At 41.4% G+C, this 18,574-nt stretch overlaps 1 protein-coding gene across 5 annotated transcripts in view; it reads left to right on the top strand.

Moving 5' to 3' along the window:
• trappc9 (trafficking protein particle complex subunit 9) overlaps window positions 1-18,574 on the top strand; it is a 971,003-nt gene that overhangs the window by 10,265 nt on the left and 942,164 nt on the right. For all 5 annotated transcript variants that reach the window (XM_078540606.1, XM_078540605.1, XM_078540610.1 and 2 more), the window contains exons 2-3: window positions 11,846-12,446; window positions 17,021-17,166. In XM_078540606.1, coding sequence (XP_078396732.1) covers window positions 11,863-12,446; window positions 17,021-17,166 — 730 coding nt within the window. In that variant the 5' untranslated portion in view covers window positions 11,846-11,862. The remainder of the gene's footprint in view (window positions 1-11,845; window positions 12,447-17,020; window positions 17,167-18,574) is intronic.

The following is an 18,574-nucleotide window of genomic DNA, read 5'->3' as shown; positions in this document are numbered from 1 at the left end:
AGCTCCTGGTGACTTGCCCATTGGAACCTGCTTTATGGCCTTTGTGACCATTGCTTGAGAAGGATTAAGTGCAAGCTCTTCCAGGGTGCGGTGCTGTGGAAGGGACACAATGGTATCATTGCACATTGTGGACTGTTGGTTTTGGAGGTTTGTTGAAGTGTTCTGCTGAATGACAGAGAATCTCCTGCTTTTTAGTTAGGAGCTGATTGCTATCTGCAGTGAGGATTGGGTGTCACACTGTTGGTTTTGAAGCCAGAGACTGACTGACTGTAGAACTTCAGGTTGTTTTCATCAGTCATTGCTTGAAGCTTAACAGCCTTGTTTTCACACCATCAGTTCTGCATCTCTTAGTTTGGATGTATTTTGTGTGATGGTGTCTGGCGTTCTTTGATGATTTTCTTGTCAGATCTGTAAGTTTTCTGAGTGTCGTATACTTTGTCTAGAAGCTTGCCTGTGTCTTGGGCATTGTTGTTGTACTAGCCTTGGTGCTTCCGTCTAATGAATCCTAGGATCTCAGGTGCTGTGCTGTAAGTAACATGCTTTAACTTTTTTCCAAGAATCAATATTGTCCTCCGGGATACCAGCAATTCCTGTGGCTAGTTTGTGAAACGGTTTTTGTCTCAGCCTTGTTTTCAAGAATGTTTGTTTATATCCAACCTCCTTTTTTGGCTTGACTCTGTACTGAAGTGCTTTAGATTTTATCTTCAGAGACACTAAATTTCTGACAAGCCGATAGTCAGCAGCATTCTGAACTCCTAAGGGAGCGGGTAGAGTGCATGTCCTTGAGGCCTACGTCATACAATAACATAACCCAACTTGTGCCATTGTTTGGATATGGGGTGCATCCAGGTTGTTTTCCAGTTTGTCTGCTTGCTGGAAGGCTATTTGTGATGGTCAGATAATACTTGCTGCACTTAGGAGCTGGTCATTTGGCATTTGTTCTGCTAATATCATGGTGTCTTAGTACTCCTCACCATATGTTACAGCCTGTGCTCACTCCGGGCATTGAAATCACCAAGAATAATGAGTTTGTCCTGGTGGGGTGGTACTCTAATTAATTATCTTGCTCAGGTCATTATAAAATGCTTCTTTGACCTCGTCTGTTTATTATTGGAGCAAAGGCACCGATGAATATTGCATACTGGTTACTGGTAAGGCTTAAGTGAAGAACCTATGGGGATCAGCAATTGACTCATGGAAGTGAGTCAAGCTTGTGTGCTAGTTCAGATCAAGTGGCAAAGCCCATGCCTGACTGTCCTTGGACTTGTCAACAAGAATGTGTAGCATGCACTAATCTCAAGTGGAGACTCCTTGGCAAGCCTTGTTTCGCGTTGGCTGGCTATGTCGATGTTGTACCTGCCAGCATACTTGCTGTGAGGACTGTTCTGCGTTCAGGTCTTGTATTGTTGTCTAGAAGTGTTCTGACATTCCATGAACCGAAATTCATACTATGACTAGTAGTTTTGTTCTTTACGTTTCAACTGCGTGAATGGATGACCAACCAGAAGTAGTAACCTGGCAGGTGCAGGGAGAGCAGGCTGTGTTTAGGATTCTCTTTCTTCCCAAGCAGACTCCACCTATTGCCCCAGGTGGAATCTATCTTGATCTGTGGAAAGTGACCATCACCCTGAGGCCATCTGTGTGCAGGGCTATGACTGAAGACTGCCAGTAACATTCTTTACTTTTCCTCATTGTCACTTCCCTATCACCACAGGGCTTGGTATGTCTGGTTTATTTGGCTGATCGAGACTTGCTGAACAACCTGCACATTGTGTATATTTACATGGGTGGGATTTGTGCAGAGCCTCTCCCATTTCCAAAGCAGCTAATATTATACTGATGCAATGCGTGCTGCAAGTGTAGGTTGAAAAGATGCAGGTTTGATTTTGGAGTTGTCCTTCTCCTAGATGAGCTGCAGAGCAGGCTGAACAGCCTCATCTACCCTTTACATCGCCATGCAGTCCATAAGCATTATTTGTGATTTTTGGCACTGTCAGCAGATGTATACCTTACTAGTTAACACATAGCTGGGAGCTTTGAAATCAGAGTTCCTTTCTGCTAGGTGGACTGCCAACTAAGACGGATGAGCCCTACCGCCGTGGCTTTTCTAAGCCAGACCGCTCCCAACAGCTGCCTTCGCACCTTTGTCCGCAGTTCTAAACAGGGATTGACACATGAAGCCAGGCGGAAGGAATTTGATTAGGAGAGGCTATTTGAGACACTGACCATATGGGACTTTTTGTGGATGAAGAGCATCTCAACTGTCTCCATCATCCCTGTCCTTATTAATCCTTTGATTCCGAATTCTAGAATGGCCCAAGCAGATTGGAAGTTAGCAAATGTAACACTGCTATTCAAAAAATGAGGGAGAGCGAAAATGGAAAATGCTGGAATCTATTTTTAAAGTCTTAATGATGCACTTAAATCATTATGATCAAAGTCAACATGGTTTTATAAAAGGGAAATTCTATTTGACAACCTTATTAGAATTTTTTGGCAATGTGACTAGTTGGGCAGAAGAATGGGAATCAGAAGGTGTACATTTGGATTTCATAAAGGCATTTGATAATGTGCAACACAAAAGGTTAATGTACAAGATTAGGGTTCATGGAGTTGGGGGTCATTATATAAGCATGGATAGACGATTGGTTAATAGACAGGAAGCAGAGAGTGGGTATAAACAAGGAATTTTCAGCTTACAGGCTGTGATTAGTGGAGTGCTGCAAGGATTAGTGCTGGCATCTCAGCTGTTATTACAGGTAAAACGGATGAGTTAAGGATGAGGATTGACACGTGGGATTGTGATATAGTAGCCATCACTGAGACGTGGTTGAGGGAAGGGCAGCGTTGGCAGTTCAACATTCTGGGATATAGAATCTTCAGGTGAGACAGGGGAAGGGGTAAAAGAGGAGGAGGCGTTGCATTATTAGTTAAGGAGTCAGTTACTGTAGTAAGGAGAAATGGTATCTTGGAGGGGGCATCGAATGAAGCTTTGTGGGTAGAGCTTAGGAATAAAAAAGGGGCAGCCACATTGTTATATGTTTCTTATAGACCCCCAGATAGTCAGCGAGAAATTGAGGAGCAAATATATGCACAATTTGCGGAGGTGTATAAAAACAATAACAATAGGGTAATTATATTAGGTGATTTCAACTTTCCCAACATCAATTGGGATAGACATAGTGTTAAGGGCTTGGATGGAGTGGATTTCTTGAAATGTGTACAGGAGAACTTTTTAGGTCAATATGTAGAGGGTCCAACAAGGGATGGTGCAGTGCTGGATCTAATTCTGGGGAATGAAGCCGGACAGGTGGCTGAGGTGGTGGTGGGCGAGCATTTTAGCGATAGCGACCACAGCATGGTACAGTTTAAGTTTGTTATGGGCAAAGAAGTCGACAAGTTGCAAAAAAAATGTTTTGGACTGGGGGAGAGTGGATTTTTGTGAAATAAGGCAGGATCTGGCCAAGGTAGACTGGGAACGGTTACTTGTGGAGAAACCTACAGAGGAAGGGGGGGTGTTCAAAAAGGAAATGGGGAGGGTACAGGTTCAACATGTTTCCTCTAGGGTGATAGGAAGGAGTACCAAGCCCAGAGAACCATGGATGACCAGAAATATTCAGGATACGATGAGAAGGAAAAGAGAGGCTTTTAGCAGGTACAAGGGAAGCAAATCAGCAGAGGCATGAGTGGAGTACAGAAAGTGCAAGGTGGAGCTTAGGAAAGCAATTAGGAGAGCAAAGAGGGGATATGAGAAAGCTCTGGCTGGTAAAAGCAGTGAAAATCCCAAGATATTCTATAAGTATATCAATGGGAAGAGGATAACCAGGGAAAGAGTAGGGCCCCATAAGGGACCAAGGGGGCAATCTATGAGTGGAGCCAGAGGACATCGCTAGAGTGTTGAACAAATACTTCACTTCCGTCTTCACCCAAGAGAATGAGGATGAAGGTATCGAACTTGGGGAGAGAGACTGTGAGGTTCTTAAGCAAATTGATATATTGAGTGACAAGGTATTGGAGGTGTTGACAGGCTTAAAAGTGGACAAATCTCCAGGTCCAGATGATTTGTGTCCCAGACTGCTGAGGGAGGCAAGGGAGATCGCAGGGGCTCTGACCCAAATTTTTAATTTCTCTCTGGCCACGGGGGAAGTGCCAGAGGACTGGAGAACAGCTAGTGTGGTTCTGCTATTTATGAATGGTTATAGAGAGAAGCCAGGGAACTACAGGTCAGTGAGTCTCACGTCCGTGGTAGGGAAACTATTGAAGAAAATTCTGAAGGAGAGTATCTATCTCCACTTGGAGAGGCAAGGTTTGATCAGGGATAGTCAGCATGGCTTTGTCAGAGGGAGGTCATGCCTAACAAATTTGATTGAATTTTTTGAGGAGGTGACCAGGTGTGTAGATGAGGGTAGTGTCGTTGATGTAGTTTATATGGATGTCAGCAAAGCCTTTGACAAGGTCCCACATGGGAGACTTATAAAGAAGGCATGTGCACATGGGATACAGGGTAATTTGATAAGGTGGATTCAAAATTGGCTTATTTGTAGGAGACAGAGGGTGATGACAGCGGCTGCTTTAGTGACTGGAAGCCAGAGTCCAGAGATCTGTGCTGGGTCACCTGTTATTCATCATTTATATAAACGACATAGATGACTATGTGGGGGGTAGGATTAGTAAGTTTGTGGATGTCACAAAGATTGGCTGGGTGGTTAACAGTGAGGTTGAGTGTCTTGGGCTACAGGAAGATGTAGACGGGATGGTCAAATGGGCAGATAAGTGGCAGATGGAATTTAACCCTGAAAAGTGTGAGGTGATACACTTTGGAAGGAGTAATTTGATAAGGAAGTATTCAATGAACGGCATGACACTCGGGAGTTCTGAGGAACAAAGGGACCTTGGTGTGTGTGTCCATAGATCCCTGAAGGCAGAGGGGCATGTTAGTGGGGTGGTGAAAAAGGCATTTGGGACACTTGCTTTTATCAATCAAGACATAGATTACAAGAGTAGGGAGGTCATGTTGGAGTTGTATAGAACCTTGGTGAGGCCACAGCTGGAGTACTGTGTGCAGTTCTGGTCACCACATTATAGGAAGGATGTGATTGCACTGGAGGGGGTGCAGAGGAGATTCACCAGGATGTTGCCTGGGATGAAACATTGAAGTTATGAAGAGAGGTTGGATAAACTTGGGTTGTTTTCGTTGGAGAAGAGAAGACTGAGGGGCGACTTGATTGAGGTGTACAAGATTGAGGGGCATGGACAGGGTGGATGGGGAGCAGCTGTTCCCCTTAGTTGAAGGGTCAGTTACAAGGGGGCATAAGTTCAAGGTGAGGGGCAGGAGGTTTAGGGAGGATGTGAGGAAAAACATTTTTACCCAGAGGGTCATGACGGTCTGGAATGCACTGCCTGGGAGGGTGGTGGAGGTGGGTTGCCTCACATCCTTTTAAAAAGTACCTGGATGAGCACTTGGCACGTCATAACGTTCAAGGCTATGGGCCAAGTGCTGGTAAATGGGATTAGGTAGGTCAGATGTTTCTCACGTCGTCTCGGTGCAGACTCACTGGGCCGAAGGGCCTCTTCTGCACTGTGACTCTGTTTAGAATTTACATTCCAGTTTTTGGGCCGAACCCATTAATGTGTGTAAGTTTGTTGACAATACAAAGCTAGAGGGTTATGTAAGCTGTGAGGACACAGACTGCAAAGGGCTATAGACAGGTTAAGTGAGTGGGAAACAAGGTGACAGATGGAGTATAATGTGGAAAGTGTGAGGTTATTCACTTTGGTTGTAAGAATATAAAAAAAAAAAATTTTCAACAAGCATGGAATTTGTAAATGTTCAGAGGGGCTTGTGTATACCTGTACAAGGAACACAAAGTTAGCATGCAGGTACAGCAAGCAATTAGGAAGTGCTATGAAAGTCCATATTGTATGTTTGAGCGTTTCAACCTCAACCGCCAACAAAGGCAGTGAATTCCAGGCGCCCACCACCCTCTGGGTGAAAAGGTTTTTCCTCATGTCCCCTCTAATCTTTCTACCAATCATCTTAAATCTATGCGCCCTGGTAATTGACCCCTCAGCTAGGGGAAACAGGTCTTTCCTGTCTACCCTATCTAAGCCCCTCATAATTTTGTACACCTCAATTTAGGACACGCCCCAGCCTCCTCTGTTCTGAGGAAAACAACCCTTACCCTATCTAATCTTTCTTCGTAGCTGCAACTTTCAAGCCCTGGGAACATTCTTGTAAATCTCCTCTGCACTCTCTCCTGAGCAATGTCCTTCCTGTAATGTGGTGACCAGAGCTGTACACAGAATTCCATCTGTGGCCTAACCAGTGTTTTATACAGTTCCATCATTACATGCCTGCTTTTGTATTCAATACCTCACCCAATAAAGGAAAGCATTCCTTTATTTTTTTTTGCCACCTTGTCCACCTGTCCTGCCACCTTCAGGCACCTGTGGACACGCGCTCCAAGGTGTCTCATTTCCTCAACTCCTTTCAATATCCTCCTATTTATTGAGTAGTCCCTTGCTTTGTTTGCCCTCCCCAAATGCATTACCTCACACTTTCCCAGATTGAATTCCGCTTGCCACTTCTCCACCTCCTCAATCAAACCATTGATATCAGTCTGGAGACAACAGCTATTCTCTTCGCTATCCACTACACGGCCAATTTTTGTGTCGTCTGCCAATTTCCCAATCATGGTTCCCACATTTACGTCCAAATCATTAATATGTGTGACAAACAGCAAGGCCCCCAACACTGAGCCCTGTCTATCCTCCCCTCTATCCTGCCTGAAACAGCTTTTCAGTCGCAAAAACATCGATCGACCTTTACCCTTTTGTTTCCTGTCGCTGAGCCAATTTTGGATCCAACTCACCACCTTCCCAATGGGATCTCGCTTTCCTGACCAGTCTGCCATGTGGGACCTTGTCATCTGTCTTGCTAAAATCCATGTACACAACATCCACTGCATGACACTCATCATCCTCCTTGTTACTTCCTCAAAAAATTCTATTAAGTTAGTAAGACATGGTCTTCCCCTAACAAAACCATGCTGACGATCCCTGATCAATCTGTGCCTTTCTAAGTGACAGCTTATTCTGCGTCTCAGACTCGTTTCCAATAATTTGCCCACTACTGAAGTCAGACTGACCAGCCTTTAATTTTCTGGCATATCCCTCACATCCTTTTTAAATATTCGTACAATGTTTGCAGACTTCCAATCCTCTTGTCCCTCACCTGTATCTTGTGAGGATTGGAAAATAACAATCTAACTGTATTATGGTCACTATCTCCAAAATGGTGCCTCACTGCGACTTCATCCACTTACCCAACATCATTTCCTGAGACTAAAGATAGAATTGCGCCCCCTCACATTGGGCTTGTTACATGCTGGCTGAAAAAGTTCTCTTGAATGCAGTTCAAAAATTTTGTAGCCTTCACACTTTTCGTATCCCAGTTCGTGTTAGGGTAGTTGAAGTCTCCAACTATTACTGCCCTATTGTTTTTGAACTCTGAAATTTGACTACATATTTACTTTTCTGACTCCCTTCCACTATTTGAGGGTCTATAGTACACTCCTAGCAATGTGGTTGCCTCTTTTTTTATTTCTGAGCTAACCCATCTGGCCTCATTTGGTGCTTTATTTAGTATATCATCCCTTCTCACAGCTGTAATTGTTTTTTTAACCAATAATGCTGCACCCCACCTTTTTTTTTTATATCCTGGGATGTTGAGCTGCCATTTTTGTCTCTCTCAAAGCCAAATTTCCATTATAGCGATGATATCATGCGGCCATGTATCTATCTGTGCCCTCAGCTCATAGGTTTTATTTGTTATACTCTTTGTATTTAAATATACACATTTTAACACTGCCAAATTCCTGTGCTGTACACTTTTTAACCTGTGCTGCTTCTGTCTTTGTGTCACTCATGAATTCTCCATCTCCTATTCCCCGTTCTGAATTTGCCCTCATGTTCCTGGCCCCCTGCCAATTTAGTTTAACAACAGCACTAGCCAATCTCCCTGTGAGGATGTTCATCCCAGTCCTGCTCAAGTGGAGACCATCCAGCTTGTACAAGTCTTGTCTTCCCCAGCACTGGTTGCAGTGCCTCATATATCTGATGCCCTCGCTTCGACCCCACTTTTCCAGCCACGTGTTCAATCGCTCCATTCTCCTATTTCTATCCTCGCTTGCACTTGGGACTGGGAGTAATCCTGCAATTACTGCTCTAGAGGTCCTGCTTTTCAATCTCCTTCCCAGCTCCCTGAAATCTGCTTTCAGGACCTCAGCCCCTTTTGTACCCAAGTCATTGGTACCAACGTGGACCATGACCTCTGGCTGGGGAATGTCCTGCAGCCACTCAGTGACATCCTTGACCCTGGAACCAGGGAGGCAACATACCATCCTGGAGTCACGTCTACGACCCCAGAAATGCTTGTCTGTTCCAAAAGAGTAAAACATGTATGAACTATGTTACACTACTCCTTCACCCACAACCAAACCTTTAAACCTTTACAGATATATAGAGATTGGTAAGGATAACACAAGATACAAAATCTATCTTATACTTTAATATTCACAGTAAGTATACAGTCCATGTAAACCAATAGGTGACCTGTGTTTGGGGACACCATACTCCCAAGATTAAGTGACAGATGCCACTCAAAGCAGATGCTAAGGATTTTTCATCAGCTCCTCCCCGATGCTTGTCACATTGAGCCAATTGGTCTCATGGAAACTGTCTTTCACACAAGGGTTTCCAATCTCCCGTTCTCTCAGAACTTGCCTTGGAACCTTCTCCGAAATGATGCTTTCTGTGTCTTCATCAAGGATTCACCTCCAGGGTTTTGATTTCTCCCTCTGATGTTCCTTTCCTCTGGATCGCCACGTGCATTCAAGCTTTGTCTTCCATGCACTCTCTCAGATACTCAGCCATGCCAACAGAGCACCACTGCTTCACAGGTCCAAAGTAAGGAGTCACCAACCTTTGGCTGTCTCCTCAGATTTTCTGGCTTCTCGCGAGCCCACTTTGTCCCAAGTCTGCTCCCTGCAGCTCTGTCTCTTTAATTCGAAGTCTTTCCTTCTGCTCCTCACTCTTAACTTCGAGGCAACAGCACAATTTTTTTTCTCTACTTTGTTTTAATTTCCCTAAACCACTTCAAGAGTTGTAAAACATCATTTAAAAATGCAGGTGTACAAACAGAGCTTAGAGTCCTACGTTATAGCTTCAGGTTGACACCTCGTTCTTAGGTATGCCTGGTGCTGCTCCTGGCAGGCCCTCCTGCACCCTTCATTGAAGCAGGGTTGATTCCCTGGCTTGGTGGTAATGGTAGAGTGGGGGATATGCCAGGTCATGAGATTACAGATTGTGGTTGAGTACAATTCTGCTGCTGCTGATGGCCCGCAATGCCTCATGGATGCCTAGTCTTGAGTTGCTAGATCTGTTCGAAATCTATCCCATTTAGCACGGGGGTAGTGCTACACAATGCGATGGAAGGTATCCTCAATGAGAAGGCGGGACTTCATCTCCACAACAACTGTGTGGTGGTCACTCCTACCGATACTTTCATGGACAGATGCATCTGCGGCAGGCAGGTTGGTGAGGATAAGGCCAAGTATGTTTTTCCCTCTTGTTAGTTCCCTCACCACCTGCTGCAGACCCAGTCTAACAGCTATGTCCTTTAGGACTCTGCCAGCTTGGTCAGTGATGGTGCTACCGAGCCACGCTTGGTGATGGACATTGAAGTCCCCCACCCAGAATACGTTCTGTGTCCTTGCCACCTTCAGTGCTTACTTCAAGTGGTGCTCAACGTGGAAGAGCACTGATTTATCAGCTGAGGGAGGGCGGTACATGATAATCGGCAGGAGGTTTCCTTGCCTATGTTTGCCCTGATGCTATGAGACTTCATGGGGTCCGGAGTCGATGTTGAGGACTCCCAGGGCAATACCCTCCCGACTGTATACGACTGTGTTGCCACCTCTGTTGGTCTGTCCTGCCACTGGGACAGGACATACCCAGGGATGGTGATGCTGGTGTCTGGGACGTTATCTGTAAGATATGTCAACCTCACGGAATCATATTGGATTGTTGCTTGATGAGCCTGTGAGACAGCTCTCCCAGTTTTGGCACTAGTCCCCAGATGTTAGAAAGGAGGACTTTGCAGGGTTTACAGGGATGAGTTTGCCGTTGTCGTTTCTGGTGCTTAGGTCAGCGCTGTGTGGCCTGTCTGGTTCATTCTGTTTTTATGACTTTGTAGAGGTTTATGTAATTGAGTAGCTTGTTAGGCCATTTCAGAGGGCATTTAAGAGTCAACCACATTGCTGTGGGTCTGGAGTCACACATTAGGTAAGGATGACAGGTGGGGCAGGAGAAGAGTAAATGGAAATGTTAACTCTGTTTGTTTATTTCTCAGCAGATGCTGCCTGACCTGCAGAGTATTTCCAGCATTTTCTGTTTTTTTTTAACTCGTCTGCCTATTCTAGATGAAATTGTCCAGAAAAATTTCTGAGGGAATCATATAACATCACACCCTTAGCCTACACCACCAAAAACAGATTAATTGGGCATTCATCTTGTTGCTATTTGTGGCAGCTTGGTGTTGCAACATAGCATTACATAAATTAAGTAAGCATTTTGATACATAAGAGGTGAAGGACAAAAAAAGTAGCTTTCGATTTAGCAATTTTTAGATTGATATTCCTTGTTTTTATTTTGTGGCTGATCAGTCATTAACATTTGTTCATTAGTTCTCTAAATTATGTCTCAAATTTTTAAAATGTAGCCAATCTGTGATACCTGAAATGAAATAGCTGGAGCAGTTTCCAAGTGGACAACATAAAGAATTAATTTGCATGTTTGTAGCACCTTTCACAATCTCTGGTTTTCCCAGAGGTCTCTACAGCCAATTAAGTACTTGTTTTCTTTTAAAAAGTGCTGTGACGCATAAGATAGGATCGTGTAGCAGATAATTTGCACACAGTAAGGCCCCACAAACAACAATGCTTGTTTTTAATGGTGTTGGCTGTGGTATACTAGGAGAGCTTTTCTGTTCTTTGAATAGTGCTGTGGGATCTTTGACGACCAGCTGAGTAGATGGCCTGATAGTGTAATATTTCCTCAGTACTGTATTGAAGTGAAAGATTGGATTGGTTGATGAAGTATTTGGAGTAGGATTTGAATGCACAACCCGCCAACTTGTGTAAGGATGCTACAACTGAACCAAAACCGATATCAAAGTGACAAAAGCATTTCAAAGCCCTAAAACGAGGTGTGTGCGACTGAAAACTTACCATACCCATGTTATTGAGGTGAAAAAGGGTGGGCTTCAACAATAGTGGAGACCATATGAGAAATGCTAGATGTCATGACATCTACGTGCATTGCCATGAAGCTGCTATTGTACAGGTTTTAATGTTTTTGGTGAATTTTCGTTTGGCCTTTTAAATAATAAAACAAAACTTGACTATCTACACCAGTTGTTGCATGACATTGCAATTTATTTTTACAGGAGGCATAGAGAATAGTTGATTATCATAGTTCTGAACAGACCCCAATAAAATTGTGACTTCTAATTTCTGTGAACTCCATTTGAGTGTATAGAGCTGTATAATTTGAAGTTTACTCCTGAACTTGAAATTATTGTAATACTCCTATTGGGACAGTAATATTTTTCTTTCTTTTAATTATTCCCATATAGGTTGAGTTACAATTCACTATAAAGTTGAAATAACCTTGCAATGGTTAATTATAACAGTGACTAATATGAACCATTTTTTCTTTTGAATGCTTAACAAACCGCCTTATTAGAATTGAAAGGGCAATAATGGCTTTTTTTCTCATTAACCAGATTTCAGTTGATGGAGAATGAGTGTCCCTGATTATATGCAGTGTGCCGAGGACCACCAGAGTCTTTTGGTCATTGTCCAACCTGTGGGAATTGTACCAGAAGAACAGTTCTTCAAGATTTACAAGAAAATTGCTGCTGCCAATCAGATTAATCTTCGAGATTCACAACGTGTTCTATATATACGTTACAGACACCATTACCCACCTGAAAACAACGAATGGGGAGACTTTCAGACTCATCGGAAAGTTGTAGGGTTAATAGCTATCACGCAGTGTTGCAATGCAAAGGACTGGCCACAGACATCAGAGAAATTTCATCTGCAGAAAGAAATTTATGGTTCGACACTATATGATTCACGTTTGTTTGTCTTTGGGCTGCAGGGGGAAATTGCTGAGCAACCTCGCACTGATGTTGCATTTTATTCTAGTTACGATGAGTGTGAAACCATAGAGAAGAAAGTGGAAGACTTTATTGAATCATTGTTCATTGTTTTGGAATCCAAACGTCTTGACAGAGCAACGGATAAATCGGGAGACAAGATTCAATTACTATGTGTGCCATTTGAAAAGAAAGATTTTGTAGGCCTAGACACAGACAGCAGGTGAGAAATTGATTATTATATTGGCAGTGTTAGAGCTCTGTAATATGGTTTACTGTACAGTCTCGGAAGTTTTATTTACAGATAAGCAAAGATAGTAGTGAAATGTGCCAAGTATTTCCGATGCATTCTAGCGTGGCTTACAAGGAGAGATTTATGTTTTGTTGATATCCATAAGTTACTCCGTTATATTGCATCTTTAAAAGACAACTTATAATAATTAAAAATTGATTTTGATGAGTACTTATGTAGGATGCGACTCTTCAGAGGTAGTCCTTCACATGCTATCTTTAAATCTCGATTGAAGTTTAAGCATCGAAATGTCCAGAATTGTTTTGATTCATGAGTGAATTACAGCTAAAACATCAATCTTGATGTCTAATACTTGAAGTACAGAAATGTCCAAAGACAGTGTAGGTAGGAATTTATTGCTGGCTGCTGTTCTCAAAAGGGGATTTACTGTTTCATTCGTTCTTTTAAACATACTGGAAGTGTGTAAGATGTTTGCCTAGTACTTGTGCCTCAGTTATAAATTGCTCTGTATAATTGAAGTTTTAACTACATTTATTTCCATACAGATGTTAAATCTTCCACGTGTATACGTGGCTGGGACAAAGTAGTGAAGCTGAATTTTTTTTTAATACTAGTTCTCCAAAGCTTGAATGAATTTTGTTACTTTTGAATCCAAAAAACATGTCTTTTCTTTTTCGGTCGGGCTGTCTTTCTTTTGGACGGGGTGGGTTGAGGAAAGGAATTACTGGTGGGAAGTGTCACAGTGGGTGGCACAGTCCTGTTATTGAATTATATTGGGTTTGCTGCAGGCTAAAGGGAAATAGCACATAGCACACATTGTAGTAATGCATTGTGCGCATGTGGAAAGATGTTAATGAAAGAGATTGGAGACCTTGCCATCAAGAATATATGAATCAGGAGCAGGAGTACGCTGTTCAGACCCTTGGGCATGCTCCACCATTTTGATAAGATCATGGCTGATCTGATTGTGGCCTCAACTCTGCTTTCCTGCCTACTCCCCATACTCTTAGATTTTTGATTAACAAGGGAGTCAATCTAATTCAGCCTTAAAAGTAATTCAGTGACCTCTGTGGAAGAGAATTCCACAGACTCATGACCTTCAGAGGAAATTTCTTTTCCTCATCCATCTTAAGTGGGAGACCCCTTATTTTTAAACTCTGTCCCCTAGTTCTAGTCTCTGCATAAGGAAAAACATCCTCTATGTATCCTCCCTATCAAGTTCCCTCAAGATCTTGTACGTTTCAATAAGATAGCCTCTCGTTCTTCTGAACTCCATTGATACAGGCTCAACCTGTTCAATCTTTCCTCATAAGATAACCCCTTCATCCAGGAATTAGTTGAGTCCACCTTCCCTGAACTGCATCTAATGCAATTATATCTTTTCTTACGTAAGGAGACCAAAACTGTACATAGTGCTCCAGATGCAGTCTAACTGAGGCCCTGTATGGCTGTAGCAAAACTTCCCTATTTTTAAATTCCATTCCCCTTGCAATAAACGCCAGATTTCATTTGCCTTCCTAATCATTTGCTGTACCTGCATACTAACGTTTTGTGAACCATGTACTAGGACACCCAGATCCCTCTACCGCAGGGTTCTGCAATCTATCTTCATTTGAATAATATTCTGCTTTTCTATTCTTCCTGCTGAAGTGGACAAATTCACATTTTCCCACATTATACTCCATCTGCAAATTTTTTGCCCACTTAAGAATCTGAAAAGGGGAGGAGGATAAAAACCTATCTATATGCCGTTTCAGATTCTTTTTATCCTCCTCACAACTTGCTTTCCTACCAATCTTTGTGTCATCAGCAAATTTGGCTATAATCCAGTTGGTTCCTTCATCCAAGCCATGAATATAGGGCGGAAATAGTTGAGGCCACAGCACTGATCCCTGTGGCACTCCACTAGTTACAGTTTGCCAACCTAAGAATAACTCATTTATCCCGACTGTTTCTTATTAGTTAGGGAGGAAAGTGCTGTTGGTGTGTACAATCTGCCATCATATCTGTCTATTTAAATAACTGTGGCCCAAAAATAATGAATGGATTCTGAAATGCTTTGAAGTCCTAAGGATGTGACAAGGTACTACATAAATACAAGTTGTTTCATTTAAAATAGATCCCAATTTTACTTATTGTCACTGGAATTGAAAGGCTGAATACTGGTGTGTCAAATTGATTTGCTCGCAGTCTTTGGAGTGGTTAGAAAGTCAGCAGCAGCAAGATCTGTGAACTTTTTTGTTAGTCAGCCATCTATGTTGTCATTTGAGACCTTTTTATGCAATATTGTTATCTATTTCTTTTTTCCATCTTTAGTTATTTTTCTTAAATACCAATGTAAATTAAGAAATTGTGGCAAGTTTTTGTTGTTAAATTATTCATATAATTTTCTCAAATTATTTCTTATTCCTGTTTCTTTTTTTCCCAACACTGTCCTATGAGTTTATTATTGGGTGTAAAAAGGTGAGCTGTAGTCTTCACCCAAAAGCTCATGCTCCCAACTGCTGTACTCCTTCTGCCTGATGAACTTTAAAAAAAATATATATCTCCTTTGTTTATTGAACTATTAAAATAGCCCTTTAGGAAAAGGAATATCCCATACCAGTGGGTTTTATTTTATAGCTATTAAGATTTCATGCATAGCCAAACAAAACTGTGCTGTGAAGCTAGTTTTGAAATTGCCTTGATTCATAAAACGCTTAAAGGGCTTGGTGGTGACTGTATTTATGCACATGAGAGATTAACAGATTGTGTGAACTACGGTATATGATTCAGAGTTCAGTCAAACTTGAAATACATTTGCATACTGCCATGTTGGTAATGATAAAGGATGGTGGATTAAAAGTGAAGGGCATAATTTGTTATCCTTAAAATTATTTTTTTAAAAGGGTCTTCACATTATACTGGGGAGTTTTGAAAAGTAACAAGTTTGTCCAAAATTTCTGTCTCCATTATTTTAAGTGGAGCTGTTAATCAGTATTATCCATAACTGGTTAACATTGCCACTGAAACAGTGGAAAAGGAATTTCAGACTGATGTTGGTATCCAATGATATTTGAGGGCCTCGCTGTTTAATGTAATGTAACGGTTTACATTAGTTTAAAGCCTGGACATGCACCTTTAGTGTTTCGAAAAGGACTTTACCCATTCTTTGCCATTCAGAGATTTGCAAAGCTTTGTAGTTTTAACTGTACACTGCAATTTGATATTTTTGTGCCCTTGGGTGAATGCTGACATAGTGGATCTTGTTCAAATGCCTGTGAAATTATTTATATTGAAATAGCATTGTAGCTTTTACTTTTTAACGATTGTTCTGGTTTCATAAACCAAGTTGTTTTAATTTAGTGCAATTGTTAACCAGATAATAAAAAAAAAAAAATTTGGTTTGGATTGTTCTGATGTTCAAGAGTCCCTTGGGCAATAGCAGTTTTATCACCTAGATGTGGAGATGTAATGTAAATTGCACTGTGCTGAATCATACAGTCACCGCTGTACTGTTCCTTTTTAAGAATAACTTCACCCAGCAAATAGTACTCTGTCTTTTTGGCTGTTTAGTTTTCACTGAGCTTTGAAACCTGGCTTTAGAAATTATTGCAATAATGAACAAGAAGGTGTGTGGTATCCGTCTCCAAGTAAATGCAATACACTGCATAATTTTTAGTTAACTAGGTAGCATGTCTTTTGAAAATGTGGAAAAATTTGTCCATTTCTTAGTTTTTGGAGCATAATTCACAGCTGGCTGAATTAAAACGCATTTCACTATGCTTCCGGTTTATGTTTTGCACGGCACCTGTGGGACCTAAAAGGTGAAGGATCTGTCAGTATCTTGGTCTCAGTCGAGACTTGTTGGTAGTAGAACCCTGATGTCATTGAAAATTTTTACTGGAGGATTATAAAGCTTTGTTTCTATTTATTCTCAATGTTCAGAAAGAAATATTCTTCATAGTCTTTCAAGTAATTCTTATTCCATGAAAACTATTGAAGATGTGAAGAGACTTTATCATGAGAACCTTACTACTGAGAAGACTGAATTATTTTTATATTTCTGCCTTTTATTTCAATCAGTGTATGGTGCAGTATAAACTATTTGAACTGCGGATGTTGAAATGTTGAAAACCACATACCTTCTGGTGAATTATTGGAATTAGATTACAATTTAAGTATTTTTTTCAATTTCGGTTAAATGGAAAACCAGCTGATATGAATTATTATTTAAAGTCAAGCCTATGTTTGCCTTAATTGGAATGAGAGCCTAGTGATAATAGGTTCGTCTTCTTGTTGAACTGATGAGATTTCATAGTATTCTGTTCATTGTAATCTAATGTTCATATGAAGTAGAACATGTTGTTTAAAACATTCCAGTTATTAGAAACTACTTGATCTACATTACTACTTTGGTAGTGCTTCATTGACCAAGGTGGAAAAGGAAATTCAACATGTCTAAGGCTATAGTCAAAAAGTATAGGTAAATAAGCATTAAGCCTTCACAGACTATATTTACTGGAACCATATTTCCCTAACAATTATTCTATTTTACGCTGTAGACATTATAAGAAGCGTTGTCAAGGCAGAATGCGGAAACATGTTGGTGACCTTTGCTTGCAAGCAGGCATGCTGCAAGATGCTCTTGTGCATTACCATATGGCTGTAGAACTTCTTCGATCTGTGAATGACTTCCTGTGGTTGGGAGGTGAGTTTTATGTTGCATAAGGACTAAATTAATCGGCTGTAAATTGCAACTAAATGTGCCTAAAATGTGCCATTGCTAGTTGTCTATTCTGGTTAGAGCTAAAACTAAGATTTTGAAGAAAAAAAACCTGATCTTTAAACATGGAGAAAAATGGCCATTTTTCTTAATTGGGTGGCAAGTAAATTAAGATTGTTTAGTAATGCATTTGAATAAATCTAACGGTATTTCTCTCTTGTCAGAGCTACAGAAACCTCGTAGTGTTATATTACTATAAAAATGATAATTGTAAATAAAAAATTAACCTTTTTAGGCTCTGGATTTTGTGCTGGGTTATGGTTTGTTGTCCTTCTAGCAGAGTGGAATAATTAACAGTAGTGTGATGCAAGTTAATGCCTTTGGCCAAAAGATGGTGGAGCAGCACCTTGTCAAGGTGGGTAGATTGAAGTAAAAAGCAAAATACTGCGGATGCTGGAAATGCTGGAAAAACTCAGCAGGCCTGACAGCATCTGTGGAGAGAGAAACAGAGTTGATATTTCATGTCCGTATGACCTGAAGAAGGGTCATGTGGACTCAAAACGTTAACTCTGTTTCTCTCTCCACAGATGCTGTCAAACCTGAGTTTTTCTGGCATTTTGTGTTTGGGTAGTTTGAAGAGCTGGGGAGTGGGGTAGAAAGTGAAAGAAGTGGATGACAAAGGTAGGAGGAGGGAAAGGAAAGGGGGAGAGAGAGAGGATGGTGGATGAGGAATAAACTTTTGTCTTGTTTTATGAAGGACATTGCCAGTGGCAAGGGAAGCGTTTGAGTTAGGTAATCAATATTGCGTGTGGTTTTACCACTGCACTGGTGAAACGGACTGAGAAAGTATAGGGAGGACAGCAGACTGAAAACTCTGGTATCATAAAAGAGGGCATGTTAGAAAGGTTGAAGAAATTTTAATGTAATTATGCTTCAGTTTACATTTTCTTTCAAAGTCATAAGAATTGGGTAACACCCCAGTGCATTGAAAAGTAGCAAACATGGCGCCACCCCCCCCCCCCCCCCCCCCCCCCCCCCAACCAAACACCATCACCAACACCACAACCCCCATTTTAACAAAAGGAACAAGGGATAATTGCAAACCTGTGGGTTTATTTGTGGAGAAATGCTTTGAGACTTAAATGTGGGATCATTTGAAGAACAGCCAGCATGGGTTCAGGAGGGACAAGTTGTTCCTACCCAAATTACTGGAACCCTGAAGAGATGACTGGCCTGGTAAGTATAGTGAGCGAATGTTGTTTGCTTGGATTTTTAGAAAGCAGTTGACAATGTCAAATGCAGCAGAAAGATGAACAATATGCATTTCTAATGGTTAGATGGCAAATTTTTAAACTGGGTTGATGAATGACTGAAAAGCAAAAAGCATGTGGAG

The sequence above is a fragment of the Cetorhinus maximus genome, chromosome 4, assembly GCF_964194155.1.
Source record: "Cetorhinus maximus chromosome 4, sCetMax3.hap1.1, whole genome shotgun sequence".
NCBI classification, from domain to species: Eukaryota; Metazoa; Chordata; class Chondrichthyes; order Lamniformes; family Cetorhinidae; genus Cetorhinus; species Cetorhinus maximus.
Note: the sequence above shows the minus strand (reverse complement) of the source record. Positions and strands in the feature narration are given on the sequence as shown.